The sequence below is a fragment of the Oryctolagus cuniculus genome, chromosome 20 (assembly GCF_051225735.1).
Source record: "Oryctolagus cuniculus isolate XC-2025 breed Fujian yellow rabbit chromosome 20, ASM5122573v1, whole genome shotgun sequence".
In the NCBI taxonomy this organism is placed as follows: domain Eukaryota; kingdom Metazoa; phylum Chordata; class Mammalia; order Lagomorpha; family Leporidae; genus Oryctolagus; species Oryctolagus cuniculus.
The window spans coordinates 55,957,298-55,978,247 of record NC_142886.1 but is presented as its reverse complement, the minus strand read 5'-3'; the positions used below and the strand labels follow the sequence as shown (position 1 = coordinate 55,978,247).

At 47.3% G+C, this 20,950-nt stretch overlaps 1 gene segment (V, D, J or C); it reads left to right on the top strand.

Moving 5' to 3' along the window:
- The first annotated feature begins 337 nt into the window (after window positions 1-337).
- Window positions 338-12,432, top strand: LOC149120260 (Ig heavy chain V-A1 region BS-5-like). The segment is given in 4 exon segments: window positions 338-383; window positions 483-581; window positions 8,273-8,588; window positions 12,339-12,432. Coding segments are annotated over 4 exon segments (555 nt in total).
- The last annotated feature ends 8,518 nt before the right edge of the window (window positions 12,433-20,950 follow it).

Below are 20,950 nucleotides of genomic sequence, written 5' to 3'. Positions count from 1 at the left end.
TATTGCTAACACTGGATATGAGGGTAAAGACATATTAAAATGAAACAAGGTCATTGCCTTCAACTTTTTGAAATTATGATAACATAAAAATTCATATGATCTGAATCCTATCATAGCCATCACCGTACACCCTCAGGTCACCTAATTCTGCCCCAGGCCCTGTCCTGTCTGAGGCGTCTGACCCCATGCCTGCTATATAGGGGCAGCACATGCAGATAGGCCTCCCTCTGCCCATGAAAACCAGCCCAGCCCTCACCCTGCAGCTCTGGCACAGGAGCTCCAGCCCCAGCACTCCCAGGTGTCCACTCAGTGAGCGCACTCAACACAGATGCTCACCATGGAGACTGGGCTGCGCTGGCTCCTCCTGGTCACTGTGCTCAAAGGTAATGATGGAGAACGCGGGACACTGAGTCTGGGAGAGGACGTGAGTGAGAAACACAGAGAGAGTGACAGTTTCCTGACCAGGACGTCTGTGTTTGCAGGTGTCCAGTGTCAGGAGCAGCTGGAGGAGTCCGGGGGTCGACTGGTCACGCCTGGAGGAATCCTGACACTCACCTGCACAGCCTCTGGATCCGACATCAGTAGCTATGGAGTGAGCTGGTTCCGCCAGGCTCCAGGGAAGGGGCTCGAATGGTAGCGCATACTACAAGAGCTGGGCGAAAGGCCGATTCACCATCTCCAAAACCTCGAGCACGGTGGATCTGAAAATGACCAGTCTGACAGCCTCGGACACGGCCACCTATTTCTGTGCAAGAGACACAGTGAGGGGCCCTCAGGCTGAGCCCAGACACAAACCTCCGTGCAGGGGCGCGCGGCTCCCCCAGGGGGCGCACGAGACGCACTGAGACCAGATTCTGGTCCTGCACAGGTGAAGAGGGAGATGAAGCCCTGGTTTCCTGTCATGGAACTGGGATTTCCTCCCCTGTAAAAGTTTTGAGGGAAGAATTATACTTATATAATTCTGTCCCTCCCAACTTCAATGACGGGGAGAAAGTCTGATGTAAAATGAAGAAGTCCTAAATGAACAATTTGGTTCATGGACAGCGACTGTTGCTCACCAGGATCAGAGATGTGGGAATATTGAGGACACTATTGAGTCTCTTCCAACCTGACTCCCGACAGCACCCTCAGGGCACTGAAAGCTTTGGACAGTTTCAGTTTTCCCTCATAACCAGGGAAAGCCGAGACAGGGCCGTTGATCTGTTAAACAGCAACTATTCCACCCATCCCTCTCCTGCCACAACCAGCAAGTGTGCACTGAATTAACCTTTGACTTTACGTGTGTGTGATCCACACTCACTTTCTGCAGACTTTAACCCGACCTGCATTTGCCCTTAATCCTGGAACAGTCTGTGGTCCCTGTGTGAACGTCACAGCACTCAGGGATGTACTTGCAGCTCAGCTGTGTCTCAGGCTGGGCTTCTGCAGGCACCTGGGAAACCTACAGGGACTTCCTCATCCACTAGGTCCTGGGACCCTCCTGTGGGCTCCCTGCATGAACTCCAAGGGGAAATGTACTGGACATCAGCAGTCAAGGTCATAACTGAATGGAAAGTGTTGGGTGTGCACTTCCAGCTGATCTGGTTCTGCTCCAGTGTTGTGGGACCTCCTGCACCTGCTGTGGTTCAGGAGAGCAGAAAGTGGGACACACAGTGGCTGTGCACTCTGGGGCTGGAGTCCACATCACGGGGAGCTGTGTCTGTGGGTCCAGCATGATGACCAGTGATCTGAGGCTGGATCACAGCTGCAGGAAGAGCCAGTCTTAGACCATTTGTCCAGAGTCCCTGCTCTTCACTCCATGTCATGCTGACTGGAGTTATCGCTCCACTTTAGTCTTTCATCTATTTAGAGAGGGAGACACGCAGGCTGCATATCACAGTGCTGGATGGGGCCCATTTGCACATTTCCAATACTTGTACTGAAAATGCACCCTGGAGGACAGTAGATGATGGATGTGTTAGGAGGCCCCATCTCCAAGGTGGGAACACTGATGCAGTTCCATGCTCCTGGGTTCCAGCTGCCAAGCCTTGAGTGCACTGCCTTCATTTATCATCTCCATAAAACATTGGCAAACACAACACCAGTATTCAGAGATCTGAATCTTCATGATTTCCCATTTTGCCCATTTCATTATCACAAATGTTTAATAAATAATATTTAATATAAAATACGAAGTACAACGATATGTGTTGAATAAATGAATGTATACTGAATGGAATAATGAAGTCAGACTTATTGACATGTTTATCACAAAACCCACGTTTTTCCTGGTAGAATATCTTTTGTCTAATGTCTTGGAATTCTGCAGACACTGTATTCCCTTCACTGTTGTCACCATGCTGTACAGTAGATCCCTCAACGTGTGGATCCTGTGGGACTGAAACTCTGACCTTGCTCCTTCGTCTCCTCTGTTCCTCCCAAGCACAGACGTTGGTCTTCACCATTGAATTTCTGGCTTGTTAGTTCATCCTTTTTATCCCATGTACGTAGCATCACATATTATTTGGCTTCTTGGCCTGGATATTTTAGCAGAGTGTACTTACCCTGACATATTATCCTTGGATATTATTCTCCAGGATCATCCATGTTATCCAAGATACCAGAATTTCTTCCTCTTTACTGCCTTATAAACTTCCTGTTAAAATATAACTCTGTCCATTTGTCCCATTATCCATCCTTCTTCAACGCTAATTTCACTGGATTATATGTGTGACCTCTTGAGAATGACGCTGCTTTAATTGAATATGGGACTGCAGAGCTGTTTGCCACAGTGACTGCACATCCCGTGGTCTCCTCCCTGGGATTTCATATTCCTTCTACCAGGAATGGTGTTGGAGGATCCTGTGATAATTCTATTTCTCAGCTTCTGATGTTTTCCATGAAAGCTTTCCTAATTTACCTGACTCCAGCCTTTACCAGGTTATCTTCTCTCTCTTCCTGCACAACATGTGTCAGCTCTGGTATGTCTGGTGATACTCAGTCTAACAAAGGGTTGGGATATCTCATTGTTTCTCCAACATGTACGTGCATGATGATCCCAGATTTAAAGCATTCTTGTACGTTTGCCTTTACATATTTTCTTTAAAAAAATACAGATATACTTTTACCTCTTTTAAAACTTGCATTTGTCCAAAAAGAAAAAGAGACAGAGACTGACAACAGTGATCTACTGAATCCTGGAGCACTTCCCAGATGCCCATAAAAGCTGGCATTTGGTAAGACCATAGCCAGGTGCATGGAATTCAGTCCAGGTCTCACACATGGGATTAACTCAGACTTCTCGTACTGCCTCCCAGAGTGCACATTGGCAGGAATCTGAAATTGCGACCTAAACTGGGACATAAACCTAAGCATCCTGATGCGGGAGGCAGGAATCCCACAGGCTAACTTCAATGCTGCTCCTGTCACCCATGTTGTCAGTCACTGCATTTGAACAATTGATTGCTTCCCCTGTGATTCAGTTCCATGAGTTCATTCAACATTTGGATCTAGGCTCCTAACCATATATATAGTTATCTTTCATTTATTTTAAAAATCTATCTATTTGATTTGAAAGGCAGTGTTATGGCAAGAGAGGAAGAGACCAACAGAGGGAGAGAGAAGCTTCCATCCACTGGTTTCCTTTCTGAATGGCTGCAAAGGCTGGGGAAGGGCAAGACTGTAGCCAGGAGCCTGGAACTTCCTCCAGTTTCCCACGAGGCTGGAAGGGGACACACACTTGAGTCATCGTTGACAGAGTTCCCTGGTCCATGAGCAGGGAGCTGGATTTGAAGTGCAGCAAGCAGGGTCTGAACCCATGCTGCTGAGTGATGCTGCATAGGGATGGCAGCTTAACCTGTGGGGTCAAATGTTGGACAACCCATGCTTTCTCCCCATCTGTGGTTGTCTTTGGTTCTTCGATCACTCCCTTTGTTACACAGGAGCTCTGTAGTTGGGTCCATTATCTTTTGCCTATTTTTGCTTGGTTACCTGTACATTGGAGATTATCAAAATACCATTGCCCAAACCAATGTCAGCTTACTTTTGTCCAATGTTTTCTTCTAGAACCATACTGTCTCAGGTCTTGCCTGTAAGGCATTCCTCAAGTTCACTCTGTTCTACATCTGGTGTGAGATGACCACATAACTGAATTATTTTCAGGTGCATTCAAGTGTCCCCAAACCCAGGTAACAACAGGAAACCCATCCACATCCTGTGCTTTTGTCACCGTGCATTCTCAGAACTCACATTCTCAGAACGTGTTCCTTTATTTCTAGGTTCTGTTCTGTCCCAGGGCTCTGGGTGTCTATGTTATCCCAGCACCAGGCTTGATTTCAGCTCAGATATGATGACGCCTCCTGCTTTGCTATTTTTCCTCAAGACCATTCAGCCATCATGAACCCTGTTTTTTCATGATAATTCTTGAAGTTGCTTCCTGGTCCTATGAAGAATGTCAGGCTGTTTCACAGGAAATGCATTGAATCTGCAAATCACACTGTAGCTTGGCTATTTTAACAAGGTCATTCCCTCAAATCCATGACTACGTCATTTCAATTTACAGGTAATCTTCAGATTCCTTTTCACTTTTTAAATTATTATATATTATGGAAGTAGGAAGCAAGACCCCTATCTTACACCTTACATGAAAATCCACGCAAGATGGTTTAAAGATTTAATCTATGACCCTACACCATCCAGTTATTAGAGAACATTTAGGAAACCCTGCAAGACACTGGCACAGGAATAGAATTTTTGGAAAAGACCTGAGATATAGGCAGTCAAAGACAAAATTAATAAATGGGATTATATCAAATTGAGAAGTCTCTGTACGGCAAAAGAAACACCCAGGTAATTGAGAGGTATCTGAGAGAATGTGCAAAATATTTGAAGCTATGCCACTGATAGGGATTAATAACCAGAATCTACAAAGAGATTAAGAAATCCCAAACAACGAAAACAACTGAGTTAAGAGATGGGCCAATAACTCAGACATTTTTCTAAAGAGGAAGTCCAAATGGCCAACAGACACATGAAAAAATGTTCTGGATCACTAGCCATCAGGGCAAAGCCATCCATCATGCAGTACCCCATAGGGAGGTGTATGGAGCAAAAAGGTTTCTTGAGCTCACAGCTGTAGAGGCTGGAAGTCCAGGATCAGACAGTGAGAATGTTGTGCCATCAGGCATCCTAATATTGTGAACAAGGATGGGAGGGACCCCATCCCCACACAGGAAGTCAGACGAGACCAGGGCTGACTCTAGCAGCACTGTGCTCTGTGCAGAAGCTGGGGACCCAGGAGATCTACTGTGATCTCCTCCAAGAGCAGATTCCCCAGAAGTGAACAATCTATTTCTGTAAACATCCAGACCATGCACCCCCTGCCAGTGCTGTTACGTTGGGGCCATGCTCAGCACTGAAGCTGTGAGGACAAACCACACCCACCCCCACAGGCTGCTCCCAGCATTCCGTGTGGACCTGATAGGTGCACTGGAGACCTGAGCTTCCTCCATGAGGCCCTGACGTTGAATCCACTCATGGCATGGAGTCCTCACTGGATGCACTCCCCAGAGACGATGTCATTCCACGTCTCCCAGGCACCTGTGCCAGTTTTACTAAGTGGTGGTCAGTGTGGAGGATGCAAGGGGGCAAGGAGACATGATCAGAACTCCTGACTCAGTGCTCTCCTGCAGGTACTGGGGCCCCAGCTGTGTGGCCCTTCCCCCTGTCCTTACCTTCCTGCACAGCAGAGCCCACCCCTCCACCAGGTCCTCTCCCTCCTGCTGCTGGACCCTGTCCCCGACTGTCACTTCCCCACGTGCCATGCTTCTCCTACCCAGTCCTCAGCTTTGGGGGTGGAGCCATCCCCTGAAGAAGCAGACTTCTGTGTCTTGGGGGATCAGTGCTGGCACAGTGCCTGGGGTGGACTCTGCTCATGAACATTTTCTACAGGATTTCACCAGGACATGGGTCATGATGGTTTCCTCCTGCAGGTGAATCACTTTCTTACTCAGTGGACACAGAGGAGCAGGGTCTGGAGTATTGAGGCTGAGGATGCTGTTCCTGCAGAGCCGTGAGCAGAGCCAGCACTGCTTGGTGTGTGTGTGTGTGGTCACTCCAACTGAGCAGCTGAAGGCTGCATGTTAGGTGGAACTTACCCTCCATACTTGATGCACGGAGCCTCCCATCATGCATGTAGGGACTTCACCACCCAGTGATCCCATTGAGAGGGGCTCTAGGGAGGGGACAAGGCCATGAGGGTTGCTGCCTGCATTGAAGGGAATACAACCCTTAGAAAGATCCTTCAGGCCGGCGCCGTGGCTCACTAGGCCTATCCTCCACCTGCTGCGCCAGCACTCCGGGTTCTAGTCCCAGTTATGGCACCGGATTCTGTCCAGGTTGCTCCTCTTCCAGTCCAGCTCTCTGCTGTGGCCCGGGAAGGCAGTGGACGATGGCCCAAGTGCTTGGGTCCTGCACCCTCATGGGAGACCAGGAAGAAGCACCTGGCTTCCGGCTTCAAATTGGCACAGCGCGCCGGCCATGGCCCACCAGTAGAGGCGGCCATTTGGGGGATAAACCAATGGAAGGAAGACCTTTCTCTCTGTCTCTCTCTCTCTAACTCTGCCTGTCCAAAAAAAAGACCCTTCAATAACTTAAGTTTTAAATTTGAGTTATCACACATGAATCAGAAAGGAGAACAAGAGAGAGATGTTCCGACACTGCGCTTTCCCAAATGTTGCTGTGGCCAGGTCTGCTTCCCAGCCTAGCCTGGTCTCAGGTCAACAATCAGGTGCATCCACTAGAGTGACAGGGCCCAAAAATCCTCCCATAAACTTCTGGGTCCTGGGGCTGCAGGAGCAGGAATCTGGTACTGGGACCCACAGCTACATATGAGACCCTGGCACTTCCCTGGGGTATGTGCGCATCTTAAACAGTGCAACTTTCAATTTATTATTTCCATGAAATGTGACGACACAGTTAAGACTAATGTACTGCATATTTGTGCAAAATATCATTTTCTTACTCTGCTTTACTCTCAGTTTCATTCTTTTAAGATTTTCAGATATTTTAGTTAAAAACTAAGGAAAACGCATTCACTTGGGCCCCACAGAACCCGAAAACTCAGGGCCACCGACTTCTGCCACAAAACCTGCATGTTGCACAGGGCTGAACTGGATGAATCTGTTGTGAAGGAGCCCAAAGGGTTTCAGGCCTTAAAGTGACGGGAGGAGGTGGACCCGGGGCTGGGTGACAGAGGGGCAGTGGGCAGCACTGTGGGATGTGATATTTGCTCTTGGCATAGGTGTGATGAGTGAGAGAGGCACAGGTGAGTCACACTCACCACACACTTTCAACATGTGTGGCTGCCTCTGTATCTATCACAGCTCAACAGCATTGCCCATGGAAGCAAAATTGCCCAGCAAAGAAATGTGAAGAGCAGACAGACACTGGCAAGTGGAACACCACACTCAGATGCACCTGGGTGGAACCTGGTCCCCTGTGCATCTCTCTGTCAAAAATGGAATCCAGCAAAAGTGCTCCTTGTTCTGCTGCTGGCAGGGAGTTCTGCAGACCTCACCAGGAAGCCCCAGTGAGTGCTGAGTGTGGACTGGGGCAGAGCTGAGTCCTGTGGTGAGGGGCATAGATCAAGGTGCTGGGGATTCCTCTTACCACACTGGAGCTGGGGATACATCCACACTGTACTGATGGTTTCTCCCGTAATGTTGAATGGACCAAGACCTACGGGAACCCATGAAAACATGTTGTCTGTCCACTCACATAAAAGGACCAAGACAGGGTTCAGTGTGCAATGAGAGCACACAATTCATCACTCATCCCATAAGTGTGCACTGACAGACTGCCCCGGGACACTCTCATCAGTCTGGGCACAGTCTTGTCTGAGGCGTCTGACCCCATGCCTGCTATATAGGGGCAGAACACGAAAATAGGGCCTCCCTCTGCCCATGAAAACCAGCCCAGCCCTCACCCTGCAGCTCTGGCACAGGAGCTCCAGCCCCAGCACTCCCAGGTGTCCACTCAGTGAGCGCACTCAACACAGACGCTCACCATGGAGACTGGGCTGCGCTGGCTTCTCCTGGTCGCTGTGCTCAAAGGTAATGAAGGAGAACATGGGGCACTGAGTCTGGGAGAGGACATGAGTGAGAGACACAGAGAGTGTGAGTGACAGTGTCCTGACCAGGATGTCTGTGTTTGCAGGTTCCAGTGTCAGGAACAGCTGGAGGAATCCTGGGCAGGCCAAGTCCTGCCTGGGGATCCCTGACACTCACATGCACAGTCTCTGGATTCTCCCTCAGTAGCTATGCAATGATCTGGGTCCGCCAGGCTCCAGGGGAGGGGCTGGAATACATCGGAATCATTTATACTGGTGGTAGCGCATACTACGCGAGCTGGGTGAATGGTCGATTCACCATCTTCAAAACCTCGAGCACGGTGGATCTGAAAATGACCGGTCTGACAGCCTCGGACAAGGCCACCTATTTCTGTGCCAGAGACACAGCAAGGGGCCTCAGACTGAGCTCAGACACAAACCTCCATGCAGGGACGCACGGCTCCACCAGGGAGCGCACAAGACTCACTGAGCGCAGATTCTGGTCCTGCACAGGCGCAGAGGGAGATGAAGCCCTGGTTTCCTGTAGGGATGGTGTTTCCTCTCCTGTAACAGTTTTGAGGGAAGAATTCTTCTTTTATGATTCTGTCCCTGCTACTGAATTCCTGACACAGAGAAGTTTGATGTGACAGGAGAAGTCCTATATGAACCAATTCAGGTTCAGTGGTCTCCAGGATCAGAGATATGGGTCTATCTGGGTACAACGTGAGTGTTGTCCATCTGAGTCAGGACAACGCTCTCAGGGCACTGCCGACTTTAGGACAATTTTAGTTTTCCCTTTCGACCAGGACAGCTTAGGCAGGGTTCTTGGTCTTTATAAATCAGCTATTTAAGTATCTCTTGCCTGTCAAAAGGAGCAAGTGTGCTGAACTGAACCAACCTTTGACGCTACATGTGGGTGATCCACACTCACTTTCGATAGACTATGCTCGATTTCTATTTCCCTTTAACATGAACAGTCTGTGGTCCCTGTGTGAACGTCACAGCACTCAGGAATGTACTTGCAGCTCAGCTGTGTCTCAGGCTGGGCTTCTGCAGGCACCTGGGAAGCCTACAGGGACTTCCTCATCCTCTAGGTCCTGGGACCCTCCTGGGGGGCTCCATGCCTGAACTCAGGAGGGAAGAGCACTGGACATCAGCAGTCAAGGTCATAACTGAATGGAAAGTGTTGAGTGTGCACTTCCAGCTGATCTGGTCCTGCTCCAATGTTGGGGACCCCCTGCACCTGCTGTGGATCAGGGCGATCAGAAAGTGGGACACACAGTGGCTGTGCACTCTGGGGCTGGAGTCCACATCACAGGGAGCTGTGTCTGTGGATCCAGTATGATGACCAGTGTCCTGAGGCTCAAACACAGCTGCAGAAAGAGCCAGTCCCAGCGACCATGTGTCCAGAGTCCCTGCTCTTCACCCAATAGCTATGCTGATGTCATCAATAACCCATTGTAGTTTTTCATCAATTTTAGAGTGGTAGAGACACCCGGGCTTCATATCAAATTGCTGCACTGAATGTATTTACAAAATTTCCCACACTTGTAATGAATAATAAACCTGGAAGACAGTAGATGATGGATCTGTTAGGAGGCCCCATCTCTAAGATGGGAACACTGATGCAGTTCCATGCTCCTGGGTTCCAGCTGCCAAACCTTGAGTGCACTGCCTTTATTTATCATCTCCATAAAACATTGGCAAACACAACACCAGTATTCAGAGATCTGAATCTTCATATTTGGACATTTTTTTCTTTTGATTTTCATAAATGTTTGATAAATAATATCTGATTATGGACATAAGAGGTACAATGATATCTGTTGAAAAAATGAATGTGTATTAATGGAATTATGAAGTCATTCTTATTGACATGCTCATCACAATCCCACTTGTTTCCAGGTATAGTATCATTTTTCTCCTGCTTGGAATTCTGTGGACACAATATTCTCTTAACTGCTGTCACCATGCTATACAGATCATTCAAAGTGTGGATCTGTCAGACTGAAACTCTGACCTTGCTCCAGCGTCTCCTCTGTTCCTCCCTCACTCAGACTTTGGTCTTCACCATTGTATCCTGCCTCTGTGAGTTCATCCTTTTGATCCCACGTAACTAGCATCATGTATTATTTGTCTTCTTGTAAGGATGGTGAGCAGAGTATACTTATCCTGACCTATTATCCTTGGACATTATTCTCCAGGATGATCCAAGTTGTTCAAAATACAAAATTCCCTCCACTTTACTGCCATATAAACTTCTTGCTAAAATACAACTTTGTCCATTTCCTCAATTATTGATTTCCTTATTCAATGAAAATTTCACTGGATTATTGTGTGAACTCTTGTGAATGACCCTGCATTAACTCAACGTGGAACTGCAGAGGTGTTTGCCACAGTGACTGCGGATCTGTGGACCCCTCCCTGGGATTTCATATTCCTTCTAATAGGCAATGCTGTTTGAAGATCTTGTGATAATTCTATTTCCCAGTTTTTAATGCTTTTCCATAATGTTTTTTCCTATTTACCTGGCTCCAGCCTTGGACCAAGGTTGACATCTCTCTCTCTACTCCTTCATGAGGCTTGTAGGTCTGATATCTCTGATAATACTAATTCTAACAGGAGGAATGGCATGTCTCACTGTGCTTCTAACATGGAAATGCATGATGTTTGCCTTTACATATGCACTTTGAAAATTTGAAGATACTATTTCATTTATTTTAAAATTTGTATATACATATTTTCCATAAACAAAAAGAGACTGAGACTGACAGTAATCTTCTAACTCCTGGGTCACTTCCCCGATGGCTACAAAAGCTTCAGCTGGGTGAGGCAACAGCCTGGTGCTTGGAATTCTGTCCAGGGCTCCACGTGGGAGTACTTGGAACATCACCCACGGCTTCCCAGAGGGGCTTAGGCAGGAATCTGACACTGGAACCAAACTAGGACACAGCACTAAGCATCCTGACACGGGAGGCAGGAATCCCACAGGCTCACTCCAGTGCTGCTCCTGTCACCACCTTATCATCACTGCATTTCAACAACTGATTTCTTCCCTTGGGATTCAGTTGCTTGAGATCATTCAACATTAGGAAACAGGCTCCTAATCATATGTATAACTAATCTTTCAATGTTTAAAAAAAACCTATTTTTTATTTGAAAGTCAGTGTTATAGCAAGAGAGGAAGAGACCAACAGATGGAGAGAGAATCTTCCATCCACTGGTTCACTTCCTATATGGCAGCAAAGGTGAGGTTGGGCAAGCCTAATGCCAAGAGCCTGGAACTTTCTCCAGTTTCCCACATGGCTTGAAGGGGGCACACACTTGAGTCATCGTTGACAGAGTTCCCAGGTCTGGATCCCAGCAGGGAGCTGGATTTGAAGTAGAGCAAGCAGAATCTGAACCCATGCTCCTGAGTGATGCATGCCACAAGTCGGCCCCCTCGGCTATGATCTGAAAATACTTTCTCCCCATCGGTGATCATATCCTTGTTCTTCAATCTTTCTCTTTGTTACTCAGAATCTGTAGTTGGATCCATTATTCTTTGTCTATGTATCTTGGTTGCCTGTACTTTGGAGATTATCAAACTATCATTACCCAAACCAATGGGAACTTGCTTTTGTCCTGTGTCCTCTTCAAGAACTTTACAGTCTCAGGTCTTTCCTTTAAGAGTTTCATCCTGTTCACTCTTTTAGGGATACTGGTGTGAGATGACAGCATGATTAATTATTTTCAGGTTCATGCAAGTTTCCCCAACACCATGAAATTCCGCACTCAGTTTCCTGAAACATTTCAGATGACCTCATTGCATGAACTCATGGGAAGCACAGGTGGACATTTGTATTCAAGGAATAATCTGTTTGGAAAGCGTGTGGTGCGGACTTACAGGTTCTGTTTCCGCTCCAGTCTGGTGGAATCCACTGCACTGCGGTGTCTCAGGGTGAGCAGAGGGGGACAGTCCAGGGCCCTGACTCTGGGGCCAGAGTCGCCATCCCTGGGATCTGGCTGCCAGGGGCTGCCACACGCTGACCCATCTGGTGAGCTGAATCAGTGCTGCGTGATGAGCCAGCCCTGGACCATCTGTCCAGAGTCCCCACTCCTCCCTCCCTGGCTCCCCCTGGCTGTCCTCATCAGTACTTCATCCTTTCCAAGAGGAAAATAACTCCTCTTCTGTCAAGTTCATACTCCTCAAGGGGAAACCAAGTTCCTGCAGCCAGAAATGCCCAGTGCAGCGATCCCCTGTGTTTTACAGGATATTTTCTGCTAAACTGCAATTGATCTGCCATGAACAGTTCTTACAGAAACTGCAGCCAGTCACTCACCTCATGCAGCAATGTGTGTTCTGAGTGACTCCCATCTAAATCCAGAGACACAAAAATTCCTACTAAATTAAAACAGTTGACATATCTCTGCCTTTTCTGAGAGAAGATTGACAAACAGAAAGTGTTTCTATTTAGCTGGGGACAGTTTTCATGCATTTGCCTAGAGAATTCATTGACACAATCCACCATCTGACACAGTGAATTCCATTGTTCTGTGAGAACACCTCATATCTACAGTACTAGAAAATGTGAAATTTAATTTGTCAGATATCTACAGTCACAAGAAATTGCCCCAACAAGAGAATTCACTCAAATTATAACTGACAGAAACATATTCCATTTGTTTGAACACCATGACAGAGTCTCCCACCAGGTGCTGATGGGCTGTCAGTTGTATAAGACGCTGTGTCCCCAGGGTGACAAATGGCAGGACTGCACCATGGTGAGAAGAGGGAGGTCCTGTTCTGGGCAGCAGGACTGGGGTCTCTGATGACTGTGTTTTCAAGGAGTTGGCAGGTGGGCCTTGGTAGGTCCATGAAGAAACGGCTTGTGAAACCAGTTGGACACAGGGAGATTGGGAGGTAACTAAACAGCACAGAGAGAGGTTTCCATGGATTTGATCTGAGTGAAGACAGGGGCTCTTCTAAAATGACTCAGCTTCACACATGGGAGGGGAGGAATTTGAGAGGGCAGTGGTGGGGCAGTTGTGCCAGCCGGACTTGACAGATAACCTCTCACATGCCGATGAACTCACAGCCCTCGTGACTGCATTAGTACCAGGAATGATTGCAACACCACATAATTTTCTTCTTAGAATAAAACCACAGGCAGACGCAAGACAAATCAACAGAGAATTGTCCCTTCAAAATAGGTTTCATAAATGTTAAATTGACAAATAGTACCTGAATCTGTATGTGAGGTATAAGGAAAGGTGTTGATGTGGATTTATTTCATCAGGAATTCTAGAGTCAGACGAACTCACAAGTCCTTCCCTAGCAACACCACCATTCTTGTGATCGAATGACAAATGCCTACTCCTGCAGAAACTGGAAAGAACACAATAAAGCTTCATAACTATTGTCCCCGTGCTGTGCAGTAGATCTCTCCACGTGCCTTTCTGGTCACAGAAAAATTCTCTGTGCTTGCAGGAACGTGGTCCCTTTTCTTCTCTACTCCCAGACTCGGGTGTCTGCATTGTACTTCCTGCCTCTGTGATTCACTTTCGTGCATTCCATATATAATTAAGATCATCAGGGCCGGTGCTGTGGTGAAGTGGGTAAAGCCTCTGCCTTCAGTGCTGGCATCCCATATGGACGCCAGTTGGAGTCCTGGCTGTTCCACTTCCAATCCAGCTCTCTGCTGTGGCCTTGGTAGGCAGTAGAAGATGGCTGACATCTTCAGCTCCTGTAATCCCAAGGGAAACCCAGAGGAGGCACCTGCCTCCTAGATTCAGATCGATGTGGCTCCGACCACATTACCGACTAGAGAGAGAGCCAGTGGATGGAGGACTTCTCTCTCTTTCTCACTACCTGTCCTTCTTTCTCTGAATAATTCTGAATCAAAAAAATTAAAGACTTATAAAATGAGAACAATCACATGGTATGAACCCACATTAAAAAAAAATAATTAACCTTAAATGAATCCACTTGTACTCTTTCATCAGTTTAAAAGTGGACAGCAGGACTTAGGACACAATTAGCTAAGTCCCCACTACAGACACCCCTGTTCCCATATGACTGCTGCTTCAGTTCATCCACACAGCTTCCCACCATTTGATGATAAAGCATCATGGGAAACTGTACCTGATGCTACAAGTGAATGAGTTCCTACCACTGACGTAGGAAACACAGACCCAGTCTTTTGCTCTAGCATTTAGGAAGACTAACTCCTAGAAGTTGTAGGCATTTGGTATTGTGGAGCTGTCAATCCAAAGACAAAAATATCCCATTGTCAATTCACTGTCCATCTCTACATTTCTGTTTCCCTCACCAATTCTCTCTCTGACACTGTTCCAATGTCATTAGCATAGTTAATAATGAACCAATGGTTACTTAAAATGAATAACATGATATTGCTAACACTGTATATTAAGGGTACACACATATTAAAAGGAAATGAAGTCATTGCCTTCTACTGTTAAAAAAACAATGAGAAAATAAATATTCACATGATCTGAATTCTATCATAGCCATCACCCTACACACCAAGAACACTCATAACTTCCCTGGGCACTGTCCTGTCTGAGGCGTCTGACCCCAGGGCTGCCTACACAGCAGTAGCACATGCAAAGAGGGCCTCCCTCTGCCCATGAAAACCAGCCCAGCCCTCACCCTGCAGCTCTGGCACAGGAGCTCCAGCCCCAGGACTCCCAGGTGTCCACTCAGTGATCACACTCAACACAGATGCTCACCATGGAGACTGGGCTGCGCTGGCTTCTCCTGGTCGCTGTGCTCAAAGGTAATGATGGAGAGTGGGGCACTGAGTCTGGGAGAGGACGTGAGTGAGAGACACAGAGAGTATGAGTGACAGCTTCCTGACCAGGACGTCTGAGTTCACAGGTGTCCAGTGTCAGGAGCAGCTGGTGGAGTCCCGGGGAGGCCTGGTCACGCCTGGGGAATCTCTGACACTCTTCTGCAAAGCCTCTGGATTCACCATCAGTAGCAGCTACTGGATGTGCAGGGTCCGCCAGGCTCCAGGGAAGGGGCTGGAGTGGATCGGATGCATTTATACTGGTGATGGTAGCACATATTATGCGAGCTGGGTGAATGGCCGATTCTCCATCTCCAGAGAGAACACCCAGAACACGGTGTCTCTGCAAATGAATAGTCTGACAGCTGCGACACGACCCTGTATTACTGTGCAAGACAGCTGAGCCCAGACAGAAACCTCCCTGCAGGGGCGCGAGTCTCCACCAGGGGGCGCACAAGACTCACTGAGCGCAGATTCTGGTCCTGCACAGGTGAACAGTGAGATGAAGCCCTGCTTTCCTGTCAGGGAATTGGGGTTTCCTCTCCTGTAACAGTTTTTAGGGAAGAATTCTTTTATGATTCTGACCCTGCTACTGATTCACGGAGAAGTTTGATGTGACAGGAGAAGTCCTATATGAACGAATCCAGGCTCAGTGGTCTCCAGGATCACCAGGATCAGAGATGTGGGATGATCTGGGTACAACGTGAGTGTTGTCCAGTCTGACAGGACAACGCTCTCAGGGAACTGCCAACTTTAGGGCAATTTTACATTTCCCTTTCTATCCAGCGATAGCTGAGCCAGGGTTTGGGTTTTAAAATCGGCTATATAAGTATCTCTCTCCTTTCAAAATAAGCGACTGTGCTGAACTAAACCAACCTTTCATTTTACACTGTGGGCAACAAACACTCCCTTTCCACAGACTTTATTCCCAATCTCCATTTACCATTTAATCCTAACACAGTCTGTGGTCCCTGTGTGAACGTCACAGCACTCAGGACTGTACTTGCAGCTCAGCTGTGTCTCAGGCTGAGCTTCTGCAGGCACCTGGGAAGCCTACAGGGACTTCCTCATTCTCTAGGTCCTGGGACCCTCCTGTGGGCTCCCTGCCTGAACTCAGGAGGGAAATGCACTGGACATCAGCAGTCAAGGTCATAACTGAATGGAAAGTGTTGAGTGTGCACTTCTAGCTGATCTGGTTCTGTCGCGTGTTGTGGGACCCTCTGCACCTGTTGTGGTTCAGGGAGAGCAGAAAGTGGGACACACAGTGGCTATGCACTCTGGGGCTAGAGTCCACATCACGGGGAGCTGTGTCTGTGGGTCCAGCATGATGACCAGTATCCTGAGGCTTGATCACAGCTGCAGGAAGAGCCAGTCTCAGAGACCATGTATCCAGAGTCCCTACTCTTCACTCCATGTCTAGGCTGACTGGAATCATCAATCCATTTGGAATCCTTCATCAGTTTTAGAGAGGGAGTCACTCAGGCTGCATATCAGAGTGCTGGACTGAATGTATTTACGTTCTTTTTTTTTTTTTTTTTGACAGTCAGATTTAGACGGTGGGAGAGAGAGAGAGAGACTAAGATAAAAGTCTTTGTTCCATTGGTTCCACCAAAATGGCCGCTACGGCCAGCATGCTGTGCCGATCCAAAGCCAGAAACCAAGTGCTTCCTCCTGGTCTCCCATGCGGGTGCAGGGCCCAAGCAGTTGGGCCATCCTCCACTGTCTTCTCAGGCCGCATCAGAGAGCTGGAGTGGAAGAGGAGCAACTGGGACAGAATCTGGCGCCGTAACCAGGACTAGAACCCAGATTAGCCTAGTGAGCCACGGCACTGGCCCACATTTACATTCTTAACCACACTTGTAACTGACAGTGCACCCTGGAAGACAGCAGATGATGGATCTGTTATGAGGCCCCATCACCAAGGTGGGAACACTGATGCAGTTCCATGTTTCTGGGTTCCAGCTGCCAAGCCTTGAGTGCACTGCCTTTGTTTATCATCTCCATAAAACATTGGCAAACACAACACCAGTATTCAGAGTATTGAATCTTCATGATTTGCCATTTTTGCCATTTCATTATCATAAATGTTTGATAAATAATAATTGAATATAGACATATGAGGTACAATGATATTGTTGTAAAACGAATGTATCAAATTGAGTGGAATTATGAAGTCACTCCTATTGACATGCTCATCACAAAATCCACATGTTCCCATGGTAGATTGTCAGTTGTCTTCTGTTTTGGAATTCTGTAGACACAATATTTGCTTAACTGCTGTCACCATGCTGTACAGTAGATCCCTCAACATGTGGATCCTGTGGGACTGAAACTCTGACCTTGCTCCAACGTCTGCTCTGTTCCATGCTCTTTTCTTCAATTATTGATTCCTTCTTCCATGAAAATTTCACTGGATTATATGTGTGAACACTCGCGAACAACGCTGCTTTAATTGCACATGGAACTGCAGTTGTATTTTCTATAGAGACTGTGAATCCCATGCACATCTCCCTGGGGTTTCACATTCCTGCTACCCAAAATGCTGTTTGAAGATCCTGTGATAACTGTATGTCTCAGTTTTTGATGACTTTCCATATGGATTTACTAATTTACCTGACTCCAGCCTTGTACAACCAGAGTGGTCATCTCTCTTCCTTCACAAGAATTGTCAGCTCTGGCTTGTCTGGTAATACTCATTCTAACATGAAGGATGGGACATCTCATTGTGCTTCTAAAATGTACATACATGATGATCTGAGATTTATGGCATTTTACATGTTTGCTTTTATATCATTTCTTAAATTTTATAGATGTAATATACATTTAAAAATTCATAGATTTTGTTTTAAAATTTGTATGTACGTTTTTATCTAAAACCACAAAGACTGAGACTGACAGTGATCATCTAACTCCTGGTCACTTCCCAGGTGGCTACAAACACTTCAGCTGGAACAGGTGACAGCCAGGTACTTAGAATTCATTCCAGGTCTCCAACGTGGGAGTTCTTGGAACTTCACCTATGGCCTCCCAGAGTGGGCTTAGGCAGGAATCTGAAACTGGAACAAAACTAGGACACAGCACTCAGCATCCTGATGCAGGAGCAGCAATCCCATTGCTAACTCCAGTGCTGCCCCTGTCACCACCTTGTCAGGAACTGCATTTAAACAATTGATGTCTTCCCTTGGGATTCAGTTTTCTGTGTTTATTCAACATATGCATATAGGCTCCTAATGATATATAAAATTAATTTTCCATTTATTTTAATATCTATTTATTTAGTTTGAAAGGCAGTGTTATAGCAAGAGAGGAAGAGACCAACAGATGGAGAGAGAATCTTCCTTCCACAGGTTTCCTTCCTGAATGGCTGCAAAGGCTGGGATGGCTGAGCCTGAAGCCAGGAGCCTGGAACTTCCCCCAGTTTCCCCCAGAGCTGGAAGGGGACAAACACTTGGGTCATGGTAGACAGTGATATCCATTGCACTCCCTACCTCTGTGAGTTCAAGCATGTGGACTGCATATATAACTAATATCAAATACTATGTGTCCACATGTACCTGCATTATTTCTGTTAGCATATTATGCTCAAGGCTGACCCAAGATTTCCTAATGACAGAACAATCTCTTTCTTAACACTGAATAATATTCCATGTCAAATGTAACAGACTGCATTCACTGTTTTATGCACATTTCGCTTTATTGTAGACTGAACTATTGTGAACACAGCTGCATTAGTTGAACCCAGGACTGTGGGTGAATTGTGACACAGTGACTTCATACCCAGTGCTTGAGCTGAACTCAGAGTCATGATTACTAGACACAGGGAAGAGAGGGAACAGCAGACGGCTGCTACCAGGACACAAAGCACCACTCAAAGCAAGGAATAATTCTGCCCCCACCACAGTGGGCTGACTCAGTTCACTACAACCCGCGACATGTTCCACAAATAAACAGTACTGAGGACACCCGGTCTCCCAACACAAAGTGATGGAACAGGTAGAAATGTGAGTGACAGTGAGTTGATCTTTGCCCATTTCTGCAATACACAGATTCCAATAGCACACTACACCCCACTAACATGCACAGTGTTCTGAGTTAATGAACAGTTTTAAAATAAGGTAATGGATGAATAAGGAAACAAGACATAGTATCCTTAAATGAATCCACTTGCAGTCTTTCATTTGTGTAAATATGGGCGGCAGGCATTAGGACAAAATTGGCAAAGTCCCCACTAGGGACACCCGTGTTCCCATCAGAGTGCTGGGCTCTTTCCTGATAACACATCGTGGTAAACTACAGATGACGCTATAGCGATAGAGCCCCTACAACCGACAAAGGAAACACAGACGCAGTTCTGGGCTCCAGGTTTTAGAAAGGCTAACTCCTAGATGTTGTAGGCATTTGGAGAGTTTGGGGCTGTCAATCCAAAGGCAAAAATCTCCCATTTTCATCTTTTCTGTCCATGACTACACTTGTGTTTCTCTCACCCCTTCTCTCTATCACTATTCCAATGTCTTTCATATAGATGATAGAGAGGTCAATAGATGATATGAACCAATTGTTATTTAAAAAATGAAGGACATGATATTGCTAACACTAGATATTAAGGGTACACACATAGTAAAAGGAAACAAGGTCATTGCCTTCAACTGTTATAAAAAAGCAATAAAACATAAAAATTCATATGATCCGAATTCTATCATAGCCTACACCCCCAGGACATGTACATCTGCCCTGGGCCCTGTCCTGTCTGAGACGTCTACTCCAGGGCTGGCTATATAGGAGCAGACATGCAAATAGGGCCTCCCTCTGCCCATGAAAACCAGCCCAGCCCTCACCCTGCAGCTCTGGCACAGGAGCTCCAGCCCCAGGACTCCTAGGTGTCCACTCAGTGAGCGCACTCAACACAGACGCTCACCATGGAGACTGGGCTGCGCTGGCTTCTCCTGGTCGCTGTGCTCAAAGGTAATGATGGAGAGTGGGGCACTGAGTCTGGGAGAGGACGTGAGTGAGAGACACAGAGAGTGTGAGTGACAGCTTCCTGATCATGTCGTCTGTGTTTGCAGGTGTCCAGTGTCAGGAGTAGGTGAAGGAGTCCGGGGGAGGCCTGGTCCAGCCTGGGGGAATCCCTGAAACTCTTCTGCAAAGCCTCTGGATTCGACTTCAGTAGCTATGCAATGATCTGGGTCCGCCAGGCTCCAGGGAAGGGGCTGGAGTGGATCGGAATCATTTATGCTGGTAGAGGTAGCACAGACTACGCGAGCTGGGTGAATGGCCGATTCACCATCTCCAGCGACAACGTCCAGAACACTGTGGATCTTCAAATGAACAGTCTGACAGCCGCGGACATGGCCACCTATTTCTGTGTGAGAGACACAGTGAGGGGCCCTCAGACTGAGCCCAGACACAAACCTCCCTGCAGGGACGCGCGGCTCCACCAGGGGGCGCACAAAACGCACTGAATATATATTCTGCTCATGGGTAGGTGCAAAGGGACATTAAGCCCTGGTTTCCTGTTAGGGAATTGGGGTTTCCTCTCCTCTAACACATTTGAGGAAATGGTTCTATTCTTACGATTCTGTCCCTGCCACTGACTTCACTGACGGATAGAAACTTTGAATAGGGACTTAGCAGAAGATGGCAGAATAGAGAGGGAGGGAGCACAGTGAAGCTCCACTAAGGGAAGGTTCAAAGAGGGATGAAAATTTGTAGTTTTTAAGCCCTTCCTCAAACTGGGGTGTTAGGGTGGACACGCGAGGAGGACGCGGACGCCTGAGACTCAGGACACCAGCAGGAGCATGTACGCACCAGCGCTGGATGCCGAGGTGAGACAGGGCGCTCGCCCAGCTCCGCAGCACAGCTGCTTCCGCCCCTCCCCCAACACATCCTGGGACGGACACTGAGACATGCACGACTGAGTGGGGGAGGAAATAGAAACCGGAACAGAATGAGTGGCGCCGTTGGAGATAGTGCACGATTCAGGGACACTAATTGAGAGTCTGAGTAAGCCAGTATCTCTTGGCGCCTCCCCGGAGCTCCAGCAGGCGGGAAGCAGCCATTTTGTTTGTTTACATTC